The 12,990-nt window shown below is 47.9% G+C and overlaps 1 protein-coding gene across 3 annotated transcripts; it reads left to right on the plus strand.

Moving 5' to 3' along the window:
* The first annotated feature begins 1,862 nt into the window (after window positions 1-1,862).
* LOC138423308 (interferon alpha-inducible protein 27-like protein 2A) lies at window positions 1,863-12,908 on the plus strand. 3 transcript variants are annotated; one of them, XM_069559090.1, is made up of 6 exons: window positions 1,863-1,962; window positions 2,588-2,713; window positions 3,095-3,232; window positions 10,897-10,926; window positions 11,976-12,137; window positions 12,666-12,908. In XM_069559090.1, the coding sequence occupies exons 2-6, from the start codon at window positions 2,641-2,643 to the stop codon at window positions 12,773-12,775; spliced, it is 513 nt and encodes a 170-aa protein (XP_069415191.1). In that variant the 5' UTR covers window positions 1,863-1,962; window positions 2,588-2,640; the 3' UTR covers window positions 12,776-12,908. The 3 variants fall into 3 exon arrangements, with proteins under 3 accessions (XP_069415191.1, XP_069415192.1, XP_069415194.1); XM_069559091.1 differs by having other exon boundaries at window positions 1,901-1,962; window positions 2,592-2,713; XM_069559093.1 differs by having other exon boundaries at window positions 1,914-1,962; window positions 2,462-2,713.
* Window positions 12,909-12,990: the final 82 nt, after the last annotated feature.

Consider the following 12,990-nt stretch of genomic DNA (forward strand, 5'->3'; position numbering starts at 1 on the left):
GTAAAACAACTAATTCTCTATTCTTTCTTAAAGGGAAATAATTTGGTCATTTGCTTTTAGCAGATAATATAAAATAAGTAAAATATATACACATATAATAATATATAATATTTACATATGTCATATAATAATAAGGAATATATATATATAATATATATAATATATAATATAATATAATATAATATAATATATATATTATATATTTTATATATATATAAAAGTCTCAGGGGGCTTCCCTGGTAGCTCAGCTGGTAAAGAATCTGCCCACAATGCAGGAGACACCAGTTCAATTCCTGTGTTGGGTGGATCCGTTGGAAATAGAGTATCCTCTCCAGTACTCTTATTGGAAACTTTCATGGACAGAGGAGCCTGGTAGGATCACAAAGAGTCAGACATGACGGAGCCACTAACTCTTCCATATATCAAGGACAAAAAGAAGTAGTGTAGTAATACCACCAATTCTGTGAATGCCGGTGTGTCACCAAAGTAAGGTTCATCAAGGGTATTTCACCCCCTTAGTCGCAACTAAGGATTCCTCCCCAGGCACTGGTCAGAGATGGTGCTTTGATCATCAACCTGCTCTGCCTCCTCAGTTATTACAGATATGAGATTAGGGTTCTGTGCCATTTGTCAGCCAAGGAAAAATATTTTGTATCATAAACCTACACGGAACAACAGACTGGTTCCAAATAGGAAAAGGAGTACATCAAGGCTGTCTATTGTCACCCTGCTTTTTTAACTTATATGCAGAGTACATCATGAGAAACACTGGAGTGGAAGAAACATAAGCTGGAATCAAGATTGCCGGGAGAAATATCAATAACCTCAGATATGCAGATGACACCACTCTTACGGCAGAAGGTGAAGAGGAACTAAAAAGCATCTTGATGAAAATGAAAGAGGAGAGTGAAAAAGTTGTCTTAAAGCTCAACATTCAGAAAATGAAGATCATGGCATCCGGTCCCATCACTCCATGGGAAATAGGTGGGGAAACAGTGGAAACAGTGTCAGACTTTATTTTGGGGGGCTCCAAAATCACTGCAGATGGTGATTACAGCCATGAAATTAAAAGACGCTTACTCCTTGGAAGGAAAGTTATGACCAACCTAGATAGCATATTCAAAAGCAGAGGCATTACTTTGCCGACTAAGGTCCGTCTTGTCAAGGCTATGGTTTTTCCAGTAGTCATGTATGGATGTGAGAGTTGGACTGTGAAGAAGGCTGAGCGCCAAAGAATTGATGCTTTTGAACTGTGGTGTTGGAGAAGACTCTTGAGAGTCCCTTGGACTGCAAGGAGATGCAACCAGTCCATTCTGAAGGAGATCAGCCCTGGGATTTCTTTGGAAGGACTGATGCTAAAGCTGAAAATCCAGTACTTTGACCACCTCATGTCAAGAGTTGACTCATTGCAAAAGACTCTGATGCTAGGAGTTATGGGGGGCAGGAGGAGAAGGGGACGACCAAGGATGAGATGGCTGGATGGCATCACTGACTCGATGGACGCGACTCTGAGTGAACTCCGGGAGTTGGTGATGGACAGGGAGGCCTGGCGTGCTACGATTCATGGGGTCGCAAAAGTCGGACACGACTGAGTGACTGAACTGAACTGAACTGAACTGAAACCTACAAATGGTGGAGGGCAGGGAAAATATAGTCCACAAGAATTGCAGGTGAGTTTTATAAAAAGGTGGACTAGGGATTTCTCACATACCCAAGAAGGGGACTCTGGGACAGAAAGCCATGCTCCTGCAGAAGCTCCGCCACTCATCCGTCCCATTAGCATGCAAAGGTGAGGTCTACATGGCACCAAGCCTGGGATGAGGGTGACTCACTTCCTTCTTGGACTTTTGGGGTCAGAGGTCATCTAGGGAGAGAGTATTTAGCCGGCTGGGCTTCTCAACAGCCTCACTCTGTGCAGGGTTTCACACACTACTTTTCAACCCCCAACAATTACTAAGCAGGGTAAGCAGGGGCCTGGGAGGTGGGGAGGGGAGGGAACAAAGGGGCTCCACTCTCAGCCTCCCTCTCCACTTCCATTGGGACCACTGTCTCTGTGACCAGGGCTGAGTGTGGGGAGGGGGCTTGAGCCTACCTTTACCGTGGGGCATTGGGAACCTCTGGTCTTGTCTTGACCCAGGTTACTACTGAAGTCCTGAGACTTAGACCAGGTGGGCAGTGAGCAGGGGACAGAGATGGGGTGTTAGAGGTGGCCAGGATTCTGGAGATCAGGGAGCCAAGCAAAGTCATTATTAACTTCAAAACTGTGGACTGAGCAGATTAAGGGGGTGGGCTGGAAGTGGTCTATAGGCTGCAATGGGACAGGGGGCAGGGCTGGAACGGCAGACAGATGCCCCCTGAAAGTCGCTCAGTCATGTCTGATTCTTTGTGACCCCAAGGACTATACAGTCCAGTGAATTCTCCAGGCCAGCATACCGGAGTGGCTAGCCTTTTTTTTCTCCAGGGGATCTTCCTAACCCAGGAATCGAACCCAGGTCTCCTGCATTGTGGGCAGATTCTTTACCTTCTGAGCTATCGGGGAGGCCCGAAATCAAGCAGAGCAGTTTTTATTTCACACTCGGTCTCTCAGAAAGACAGTGGTGTCCTTGGCTCCAGAACCAGTGTTCCCACACTGCCTCCAGGATGTCAGCTAGAGCCATAGAGAGCGGGGAAGGCCATGCCTTAGGCTCCCTCCTGCTAGAATTGCTGCCGGAAGGTGAGTGCCCTTGGAGAAGCTCGCGAGGGTGGGTGGCCCAGAGCTTGGGAATCCTGGGTGGGCAGTGGGGGGTCTGGGTTCTGGCCTGGGGCTGCCACCAGGTGCTCTGGGTCCGTCAAGGCTCTTTCCCCAGGCCTCAGCTTGTGCTCTGTGCAGACAGGACCCCCAGCTCTCCACGGGTGCTGGGTCTTCCTCTCTCTGTCATCTCCCTGGTTCACCTCCAAGCACCCTTGACACCTCTCAGCTCAGCTTCCTCTGAGGTCCCCTCCCTACATCAGAGATCCTGGGGGCTTCAGGCAAGGGTGGAGGGGGCTGTGTGGGGTCTCTGTTCCCCCTTTTGCCTACCCTGCTGTGTGCTCCCGCATTCTTTCTTTCTTCCAGAGGAAAAAGAACCTTCCGAGTCAAGCAACCAGACCTCCTATGGCTCTTCTCCTGGGAAGCCACCAAAGGGACCACATCAGGGACCAGATGACTTTGGCTCTGACCCCAGAGATCCACCCAATTTCTACCATTATGCAGGTAACGTATCTCTGAGCACCAATCCATGGATCCTCACCCCACACTCACTGCTCAGCTCAACCTGCTAAGTTGTCAGTGTAAGGACAGTCTTCCTGATGGAATCTCTCTGACACACTGTCAGAAAAAAGACACAATGTGCAGGAGATGAAATAAATGACACTCTAGAATCAGAGGGACCACACTTCAGGGTTTAGCTCTGCCTCTGACTTGCTGAGTGACCCAGAGCCAGTCACTTGCCCTCTCTGGGCTTTTATACATTTGTTTTTAAGCACACGAGTAGGATGAGGTCACTCTTAGGGGTCTCTCAGAACCAGGTCACCTCCAATTAGGTGGGGCAAAGGTGCTGCTCAGGTTAGATGCCTGACAGCCACCTGGCACCTGGGCACGGCTCTTTGCCAGTTTAAGGTCACTGCCCATGATTTCCTGTTGCCCACAGCACCCAAGGCAGATAAGTTTCATTTCTCTATTTGTGCTCCTCCCTTGATGCCCGAGGGCCAGGTCACTAATGTCCTCCCAGAACACACCCTCCAAGAGCAGAGTCACCTCTAATGTCGGGCCAGCCTAGGGCCACAGCAGCAAAAGTCACAGAGTTTTTTTAAAGTCATTTCAGAATACCCATAGCATGAAATTTACCAAAACAACTGGGCTTCCCTGGTGGCTCATCTGTTAAAGAATCTGTCTGCGATGCGGGAGACCTCGGTTCAATCCATGGGTTGGGAAGATCCCCTGAAGAAGGGAGTGGCTGCCCACTCCAGTATTCCTGCCTGGAGAATTCCATGGGCAGAGGAGCCTGGTGGGCGACAATTCATGCAGTCAGAAAGAGTGGACTGGACTGAGTGACTAACAAACACAACCGTTTTGTGTCCACAACTGAATTGTTGGTTTTTGTTGTCTGGTCACTAAGTCGTGTCTGACTCTGCAATCCCATGGACTGCAGCACGCCCGGCTTCCCTGTCCTTCACTGTCTCTGAGGTTGCTCAAACTCATGTTCATTGAGTCGGTAATGCCAGCCAACCATCTCATCCTCTGTCACCCCCTTCTCCTGCTCTCAATCTTTCACAGCATCAGGGTTGTTTCCAGTGAGTCGGCCCTTGAACAGTGGTAACCATATTCGTGCTACTGTGCCTCCCATCTGCAGAACTCTTTCCATCTCCTCATACTGGAACTCAATTAGACATTAACTATTGATTTCCTCCTGCCTCTTCCTGGCAACCACAGCTCCTTCTGTCTCTTTGCTCAACTAATCTAATCTAATCTCCAAGTGAGTGGAATCATACAGCATCTGTTATTTTCTGACAGGTCTATTTTAGTTAGCATAAGGTTCCCCAGGTTCCTCATGTGTCAGAAGTTCCTATTTAAAGTTGAATGATATCCTCTCGGGCATCTATACCACGTGGTAATGATCCATGCATCCACTCATCGACACTTAGTTTGCTTCCTCTTGGCAGCTGTGATTACTGCTGCTATGAACGTGGAGTGCAAATATCTCAAGACCCTGTTTTCAATTTCTTTGGATCTATATCCAGAAATGGGATTGCTGGATTATATGGTTTTCTATCTTAAATTTGTTCAGGAGCTGTCACTGTGTTCCATGTTTGTTGCACCAGTTTATATTCCTACCAACAATGCACAAATGTTCCAGTTTCTCCACATCCTAACCAACACTTGTGATTTTCCATTTTTGTTTTTTTTTTTTTAATATAGTGGCTTTCCTGGTGGGTGTGGAGTGATATCTCGTTGCAGCTTTGATTTGAATTTCCTAATGGTTACTGATATTAAGTATAGTTTTCTATTCTTGTTGGGCATTTGTGTATCTTTCGGGAAATGTCTATTCTGATTCTTTGCCCATATTTTCCTTCTTTCCTTTTCTTGTCTGTGCTGCGCCTTCCTTGCTGCATGTGGGCTTTCTACAGTTGCACTGCACACTTGCCCATTTTTAAATTAAATTATTTTAAATCAAGTTTTCTGTTGTTGGAGGAATTCTTTATACTACATCCTGAATATGAACCTCTAAACAGATATATGTTTTGCCAATATTTTCTACCATTCAGTAGGCTGCCTTTTCGCTCTGTTGATTGTGCCCTATCTTAGTGAATTAGGGCTGCTATAACAAAATGTGGTAAATCGGATGGCTTAAAAAGAACAGAAACTTATTTTTCACAGTTCTGCAGGCTGGGAAATCATGATCTAGGCACCAGTGGACTCTGTGTGTGACGAGAGCTCACATCCTAGAACAACCATCTTTCCGCATTAACCTCCCATGTTGGGAGGAAAAGAGGAACTCTCTTGGATCTCCTTTATAAGGAAACTGACCTCAATCAGGAGGGCTCTGCCTGCAAGTCTTAATCAGCTCCCACAGGGACACCTCCTAACATCATCATTGGGTATTAGGTTTCAATATATCATTTTTTGGGGACACAAACATTCAGACCATGGCATGACTCAGGATGCCCAAAGGTGCACTTTGGATTAGTACTTCTTTCTTTGAACTCCTCCTTCAGTGCCTCCTTGATCCCAAGCCTGTGCCTGGCATAGGAGAAAGCAACAGTGAATGAGGCTTGGCCCTTGACCCAAAAGAACTCAAAATCCAACAGAGATTTCAGAGAACCATATTGCCTTGTGGGAAATTTTGTGTCAGCAGGAGCACAACCAATTCACACTCGGGAGTCTACCGGTGAAGGTGGCCGAGGAAGACTGGGAACGTGTGCTCAGGGCAGGTTCTGGAAGATGGATTGGGTGGCAGAGTCCTTAAAAATGTGCCTGGATTTGGCCGGCAAAAGATTGAACATCAGGAGGCAGGCAGGTGGCTTCTATTCACTCCCTAGGATAGAAGCAGAAGCCTGATCAGGCAGGGACCCCCTGTGCTCATGGAACAGGTGGACTTTAACTTATGGGCCACAGGGAGCAAAGAGGGGATTTAATACCTTCATTCTTCTTCCCTGTACCCAGCAGCCAGCATCCTCTGTATTGTTCCCATCCCTGATCTTGGAGAACAGTGGTGACTAGGATGGCAGGGGTAGAGCCAGAAACAGATTGGAGAGATGCAGCCACAAGGCAGAGATTGTCACTAACAGCTAGACAACGATGCTAGACAGATAAGGAAGGATCCTCCCCTAGAGCCTTCAGAGAAAGCCTGGCTCTGTTTATCCTTTGATCTTGGATCTCTGACTGGGAGAAAACATGAGAGAATTAGCACAGTTCATGGTAATTCCTTCCTGCAGCCTCAGGAAACTAACATGTGCTTTTATAAGTTGAAGATTTGTAACAACGTAAGAGTTGGCAGGTGGAGGTTCACATTTTTAGCAATGAAGTTTTTTTAAATTAAGGTATGCACATTGCCTTTTTAGATATTAGGCTATTGCACCCTTAGCAGACAAGGGTATAGTCTAGTTATACATAGACAAAACTTGTATATAGACATAACTTTTATATGCACTGAAAACCAAAAAGTTCACATGATATTCCTTTTACTTTGGTGATCTGTAACCCGATCGACAGTATTGCCGAGGTGTGCCTGGACAGAGATTAAAAATCTCATTGTGTTTGATGAAATGGTGAAGGCTGTGTTAGAGTCAGAGTCTGTAAAAGGAGGAGGTGAGAGTCTTCACGTGAGCGCTGGTCATTGATCATAGAGAGGGATTTTTCGCTGGTGACCAGGTCTAGGGCAGCACTGTCTGGGAGCCCTTTCTGTGATGGTAAGCGTGTTCCTTGTGTGATCCAGTATGGTAGATGACCACTAGCCAGATGCAACTATTGAGCGCTTGAGCAGTGGTCCATGCAACTCAGGAACTGAGTTTTAAGTTTTATTTCATCTGCACTAACTAAGATTTACCTTGCACACATGGGTAGCTGTTCCCATAGTGGTGAGCATGGGCTAGGGCACTAGTCCCCAAACTTTTGGGCTCCAGGACCCATTTCAGGGAAGATACAGGCAGGGAGGGGGAGGATGGTTTGGGGATGATTCGAGCACATTGTATTTATCGTGCACTTTATTCATATTATTATTGGGTTGTGATATATAATGAAATCATTCTACAACTCACCATAATGCAGAATCAATGGGAGCCCTGAGCATGTTTTCCTGCAACTAGATGGTCCCATCTGAGGATGCCAGGAGACAAGGACACCTGAAGTGTCTTACTTATGTCCAGTCTACCCTGTCATCTTTTGGTTACTGTTACTGCACAAAACCCGGCATCACAAAGATAGGCTGTCGGAAACAGAAGCAGGCTTTTCAGTGCTTTTGTGGCAATCTCAAGCTATTCTGCCTTGATTTTAATCTAGAACATATGGAGATTTGAAGTCATCTCAAACATACTTTCAAGGGCACTGTGGTTTGTGATCTCAAGCAGTTGATTCTCTTCTAGCAGGCACAGAGTCAGTTCACCTGGCTTATGTACAAATGGGTCAGGGATCCATTCCTTCCAAGTTCAGGGGTCTTTGGTGGTTGAGAAGTAATGCTCAAATGCTGTTGAAAGCTGAAATAAGTGGACATGCACCAGTTGGGTGGAAAAGGCGATGGCACCCCACTCCAGTACTCTTGCCGGAAAATCTCATGGATGGAGGAGCCTGGTGGGAAGCAGTCCATGGAGTCACGAAGAGTCAGACACGACTGAGCGACTTCCCTTTCACTTTTCACTTTCATGCATTGGAGAAGGAAATGGCAACCCACTCCAGTGTTCTTGCCTGGAGAATCCCAGGGACGGGGGAGCCTGGTGGGCTGCCGTCTATGGAGTCACACAGAGTCGGACACGACTGAAGTGACATAGCAGCAGCAGCACCAATTGGGAGAAAGACGACCCTGACCGAGTCTCTTTCCAAATCTCTGCTAATATTTGAAACATGTCAAAATTCCCAGTGTTCATTCCTCGCCTGCATAATTCCAGTTTGGCTCTAAATGCAGCCACTTTACCTGGTGATTTGAACAGTTGTCATTCTCCCCTGAAGTGTCAGACTGAGTTCACTGAGCAAGTTGAGTGTGTCACACAAGTAAGGATGTTTTTCGACACCTTCTGTGTCACTAAAATATGCTGCCAGTGGTGACTGCTTTTCTGAAAGAAATCCCTGGAGTAGCTCTCACAACTCAAAACTGCTGGCCAGTGATCTACATTTAGACAGCTGTCTCATTTCTGTGTGCAAGAGAAGACGTTTGTGCTCTGCATCCATTTCCTCACAGAGCTGCATGAACAGACATGAGTTAAGGACACGTACTTTAATGTCGTTGATAATTTTCACCACTTCCTGCGAAACGTTAAGTTCAGGTGACATTTTTCAGCTGGCAAACACTTCTCTGTGGATGACACAATGTGTAGACTCACATTCAGAAGTGACCACTTTGACCAATATAGTGAAAACCAGAATTCCATCCAATCATGGCAGGCACTCCGTCCGTGCATATAGCAATGCAAAATGACCAGTGCAGCTTTCCTGATATGTAGTCATTCAGAGATTTGAATAGTTTTGCAGCTGAGGTGTTTGTCGGCAAAAAAAGGGCACATTACACATTCTCGTGCACATCCTCCTGAAAACATATCGCAGAAAACCAAGTAAAGTTGCCTCTGGTCAATATCGGTGGATTCACCAACCTGGGTTGCATACCACGGTGACTCATTAATCCTTTCCAATAATTGGCCTCAATATGTCTGCTGTTTCACACGCCAGCTTTGAACTTCAGCCTCTCCTAAAGAGGAACACATGTCAGCTTTTGAATTTCAGCATCTCCTAAAAGTTCATGAGAAATGACCTTAGCAGCAGGCAGGATCAATTCTTCACCAATAGTAAACAATTTCTTAGATTTAGCAATGCGGTTAACCACTAAGAATGATGCTCTCAGTGCAGATACATTTCATAAAGTGAAGGCCTTCAATAATTGCTTCTGTTCTTCATGTTCCCCCCCCCCTTTTTTTTTAAAAAAAAACCCCAAAGCCTTGTCTTTTAATGCAGGGTGCTTGGTCTCCATGTGGCAAAGCAGTTTTAAAGGATTCAAAACTTTGTTGGGTAGCTGGTCGCCACGGATTATACAAAGCAGTATTGGAGAATGTGATCACCTGCTGCAATGAACTTGTGCTCTAAGTAGCACTCTTGGTATTTTCTTTTAAATGTAGCTTTCCCTTCATTGCCCATCTTAGAGTCTTCTACATTCTCATCATTAGGTCTTTCTCCATTTTCAAAGAAACCGTTCAGGAACATTTGCTTAAAATTTTTTTTAACTTATTTTGTCAAGGGTTAGCTTGTGGGCTTACCAAAAGTGTGACTAAAACAAGGGCACAGTGCAGGAAAGAGGCAGGAATAGAAGTGGCAAATAAAACAGTGAGTGGGACATGGGACTAAAATAAGTGTCGGATTCTGACTTAAAGCCTGCCACCAGATGCAGCTTAATTGGCCCTTGCCACTCACCGGTAGGGTTTGATATGAGTCTGCAAGGTATTCATTTATTATGGTCCCTGTGCAGTCAAACCTTTCTGTTTGTGATCATCTGTATTTGCAGCCGCTCCTGACTCCTACCATCACCACCTCAGCTGCAACTCAGAGCATCAGGCATTAGACTCTCATAAGCATTAGGAACATCAATCCATCACAAGCGCAGTTCACGGTAGGGCTCGAGCTCTTGTGAGAATCTAATGCTGCCGCTGATCTGACAGGAGGTGGAGCTCAAGTGTTCATACGAGCGAGGGGGAGCAGCTGTAAAGCTTTGGTGGCTCACCTGCCACTCAACTCCTGCTGTGCGACTGGGTTCCTAACAGGCCAGGGACCAGTATCAGGGTTGGGAACCCCTGGCCTAGGGTATGACCTTGGGTGTGTGTGGCATAGGATCCAAGATCCTTGGAAGTGAGGAGGTGAGAACTGTAAGATCAGTTTGTTGAAAACATCATCTGTGCAGAAATGGAAACTCTCAAGACAGGTCAGGTGTCCTGATGGAGAGAGATGTTGGTGAGCCAGAAGCTACAACCTTCCAGAAATGACTAGGGGATGGAGACTGCTTTTGCAACTTCTCTCCCTTGCCTGGGGCCAAGACTCTTTTTCATGGGGAGCTCTCGGAGCTCACTCTCACAGATCCTGAAATCTCTGGAACTGTCCCAGCTGTCCAAAATCCCTAGTCCCTGCCAGACCCAAGAGCTCTGAGCAACTCAATGTGGTCCAGGCATGCTCTGTCCAGTGTGGCCGGGGGCTCCAGCCACAAGGCAGGACATGCAGAGGAAGCATGGTGTCTTCTAATGGGGGAATAAGGGATGCTTGTGCAGAAAGTCACAAGTAGGCTGAGCCCTGGAGGATGGGGGCTTCCACTCCAGCTGTAGCCTGGGATGGGCATAGGGTGTCTGGAAGATGAACAGACAGAACAGTCAAATATATTCCATTACAAAAAAGGAGCATGCTTTTCTTCATTTTTTTAAAAAATGATACCAAAATGTGTTAAGTTCAAAGAGCAGCATGAAACCTTTTCAAGGCAGGTTCCTCTCCCCTCTGGAGCATCACAGAGCTCTGGACTCTTGTCCATCCTCCTCTGATTTCTGGAAAATCAGACTTCTCTGTAAAAGCGGAGAGAGCCACACAGGGCTGCTGTCTCCTGTGATCCCAACTCCAGGGAACTCTTCTCACTGGGACAGCAGCAGAGACCCAGGGGAAGTCCAGTGCTGGGCACTCACAGGGGTTCTTTCTGTCTCCAGGCATGACTGCAGCTGCTGTGATTGGAGGAGGTAAGTCTCTTTGGAAAGAAGCTCAAGGCCCCATCTGCCCCTGTCCCTGGGCTCCTGGGAGCACCCTTCCTTGACCAAGTCCAAGATTGCCTTCAGCCCCAAGACCTGGGTGGGTAGGGGTGGGGTGGACAGGGAACAGAGGTTGAATTCTTGAGGTAACAAGAACCTAGCTAAGAAGGAACTGAAGGAAACCCATTCATAACACCCACTTCCAATCTCAGCTTCTCCCAAGTGCAGACTGGGATCCAGGCAAGTTGGAAGAACTGTCTGAACTCATGATTCCTCCCCAGAAAGCAGTGCCAGGGGCCCTTCCAAATGACTGTAAGGAATGTGTGAGCTGAGTTGTGTGGATTACTCAGAACTGCTCTGCCGACAACCCTCTAGTCATCCAGAAAGCCTAGTGGTTTCCTGCTGGGCCTCTGGCCATGGTCCTCCCACACGGTGGCCAAAATTAAAGAAAATGAAACATTTCTGTCATACCAGCCACAGTCTCAAGTGCTCAGCGGCCACATATGTCCACCGTGTGGACGGTGCAGACACAGAAGGTTCCTGGCTGCAGAAGGTTCTATGCCTGAGCTGTCTGGAGATGTAGGGACCCTGGGGGGATGCTCACCGCTGGCCTCAGGGCAATGGACAGAAGCTTCTACCCAACACCTTTTCAAAAGAGCAGCTCTGTCCTTATACTGTGGGCCTGTGGTTGCATGAAAGACACCAGTTTCCCACCAAAAGGGGACATTTGAAGACCCCTGCTTGTTTCAACTTTATTTCATAAAGGGCAAACTAAAGCCCAGGGAGGACTGCTGAAGCTCCCAGGGTCACAGGCAAGCAGAGTCAGGAACAGGCCTGGGTTCCAGGTTCTTGGAGGAGGATGGGGTGTTGGGGTGGGCATCCACCCAGTTGTGTCCACACCTACAGCCTTCCCTTGCCTCTGGCCCTATGGTCTGAGGAGAGCGAGGAGGACCCCTCACCTCACCCCCCCAGGAAGGTGTCAGGGAGGTCTGGCAAGCCTGTCCCTCGCAGCTAGCCCTGAAGTGTCTCTGCCCTTACAGTCGTGGCCGTGAGGGCTGTGCCTGAGTTGCTGGACACCGTGGGCTTCACCAGAACAGGAATCTCCCGCTCCTCCTTAGCAGCCAAGATGATGTCATCAACTGCCAGAGCCAATGGGGGCGGAGTTCCCTCTGGCAGCCTAGTCTCCAACCTCCAGTCCAAGGGTAAGGGTCTCCCCGGAAGAGGCGGAGGAGGGCTCACAGATCAGCACAAGACTGATCCAGATCCTAAAGAAGCAGACAGGCTTCTTCCAGCTTTGTGGTCCTCAGTGTCCCACTGGTCCTTTGTGTCCCCATCACGGTTCCCTCTTCTGGTTGGGTGTGGGGTTGCGGGGCAAGGGGTGTGTCACTCAGGAGGCCTGCACTCCTCATCAACCCTAAAAACCCTGGTTAGGTGCCCACTCCTCCCCGAGCCCAGCCTGGTGCTGTGAAGGGGAGGGGCAGCCCATCATTTCTCAGAGGGTCTGTCCTGTTGCCCTGGACTGACCATCAGAGTTCATGTCCTCTTTGGCAACCATGCGCAGCCGCCCCTCCCTGAGCAGATATCCTGGGGTCTCAGAAGTAGAGGAGGAAACAGGGGTGGGATGTTGGTGTCTAGGGCCTCCAGTCAGTCCTGGGGTCTCTGACACCCACAGTCTTGCTGGGGGCTGCTGGGCCTGCCTGTCCTCTTGTGCTCTAACCTTCTCTCTCCAGGGGCAACTGGACTTTCCACACCAACCAACATCCTCCTGGGATCTGCTGGGGCACTTTTGGGGGCCTTGCTGTGGGATTCCTACAGCTCCTCCAGGAGGACCCAGTACTAAAGCAGAAAGAGGCTCCCATTCTGGAAATGACCCTCCAGGGCATCAGGATGTCAGTCTCCCAAATGACAAGTCCCCTGCCTCCCAAAATTCTTCAAAGAATCATAAGAAATAAAGCCGAGATGTGGTGACCTTCGATAAGTGTCTGTGCTGCGTTCCAGGCAGGGTGCGGGGCACCTAGAGAGCCCTGTGGGTGTTGGGTGCAGGGCAGGAACTCT

This window comes from Ovis canadensis, chromosome 18 (genome assembly GCF_042477335.2).
Source record: "Ovis canadensis isolate MfBH-ARS-UI-01 breed Bighorn chromosome 18, ARS-UI_OviCan_v2, whole genome shotgun sequence".
Lineage (NCBI taxonomy): Eukaryota > Metazoa > Chordata > Mammalia > Artiodactyla > Bovidae > Ovis > Ovis canadensis.

What these genes read in the sequence shown, in the direction of transcription:
- LOC138423308 (XM_069559090.1), top strand. Translation starts at nt 2,641, where the DNA reads ATGTCAGCTAGAGCCATAGAGAGCGGGGAAGGCCATGCCTTAGGCTCC. An exon ending in GCTAGAATTGCTGCCGGAAG is followed by an intron (nt 2,714 to 3,094) that starts GTGAGTGCCCTT and finishes TCTTTCTTCCAG; the next exon opens with AGGAAAAAGAACCTTCCGAG. An exon ending in AGCTGCTGTGATTGGAGGAG is followed by an intron (nt 10,927 to 11,975) that starts GTAAGTCTCTTT and finishes CTGCCCTTACAG; the next exon opens with TCGTGGCCGTGAGGGCTGTG.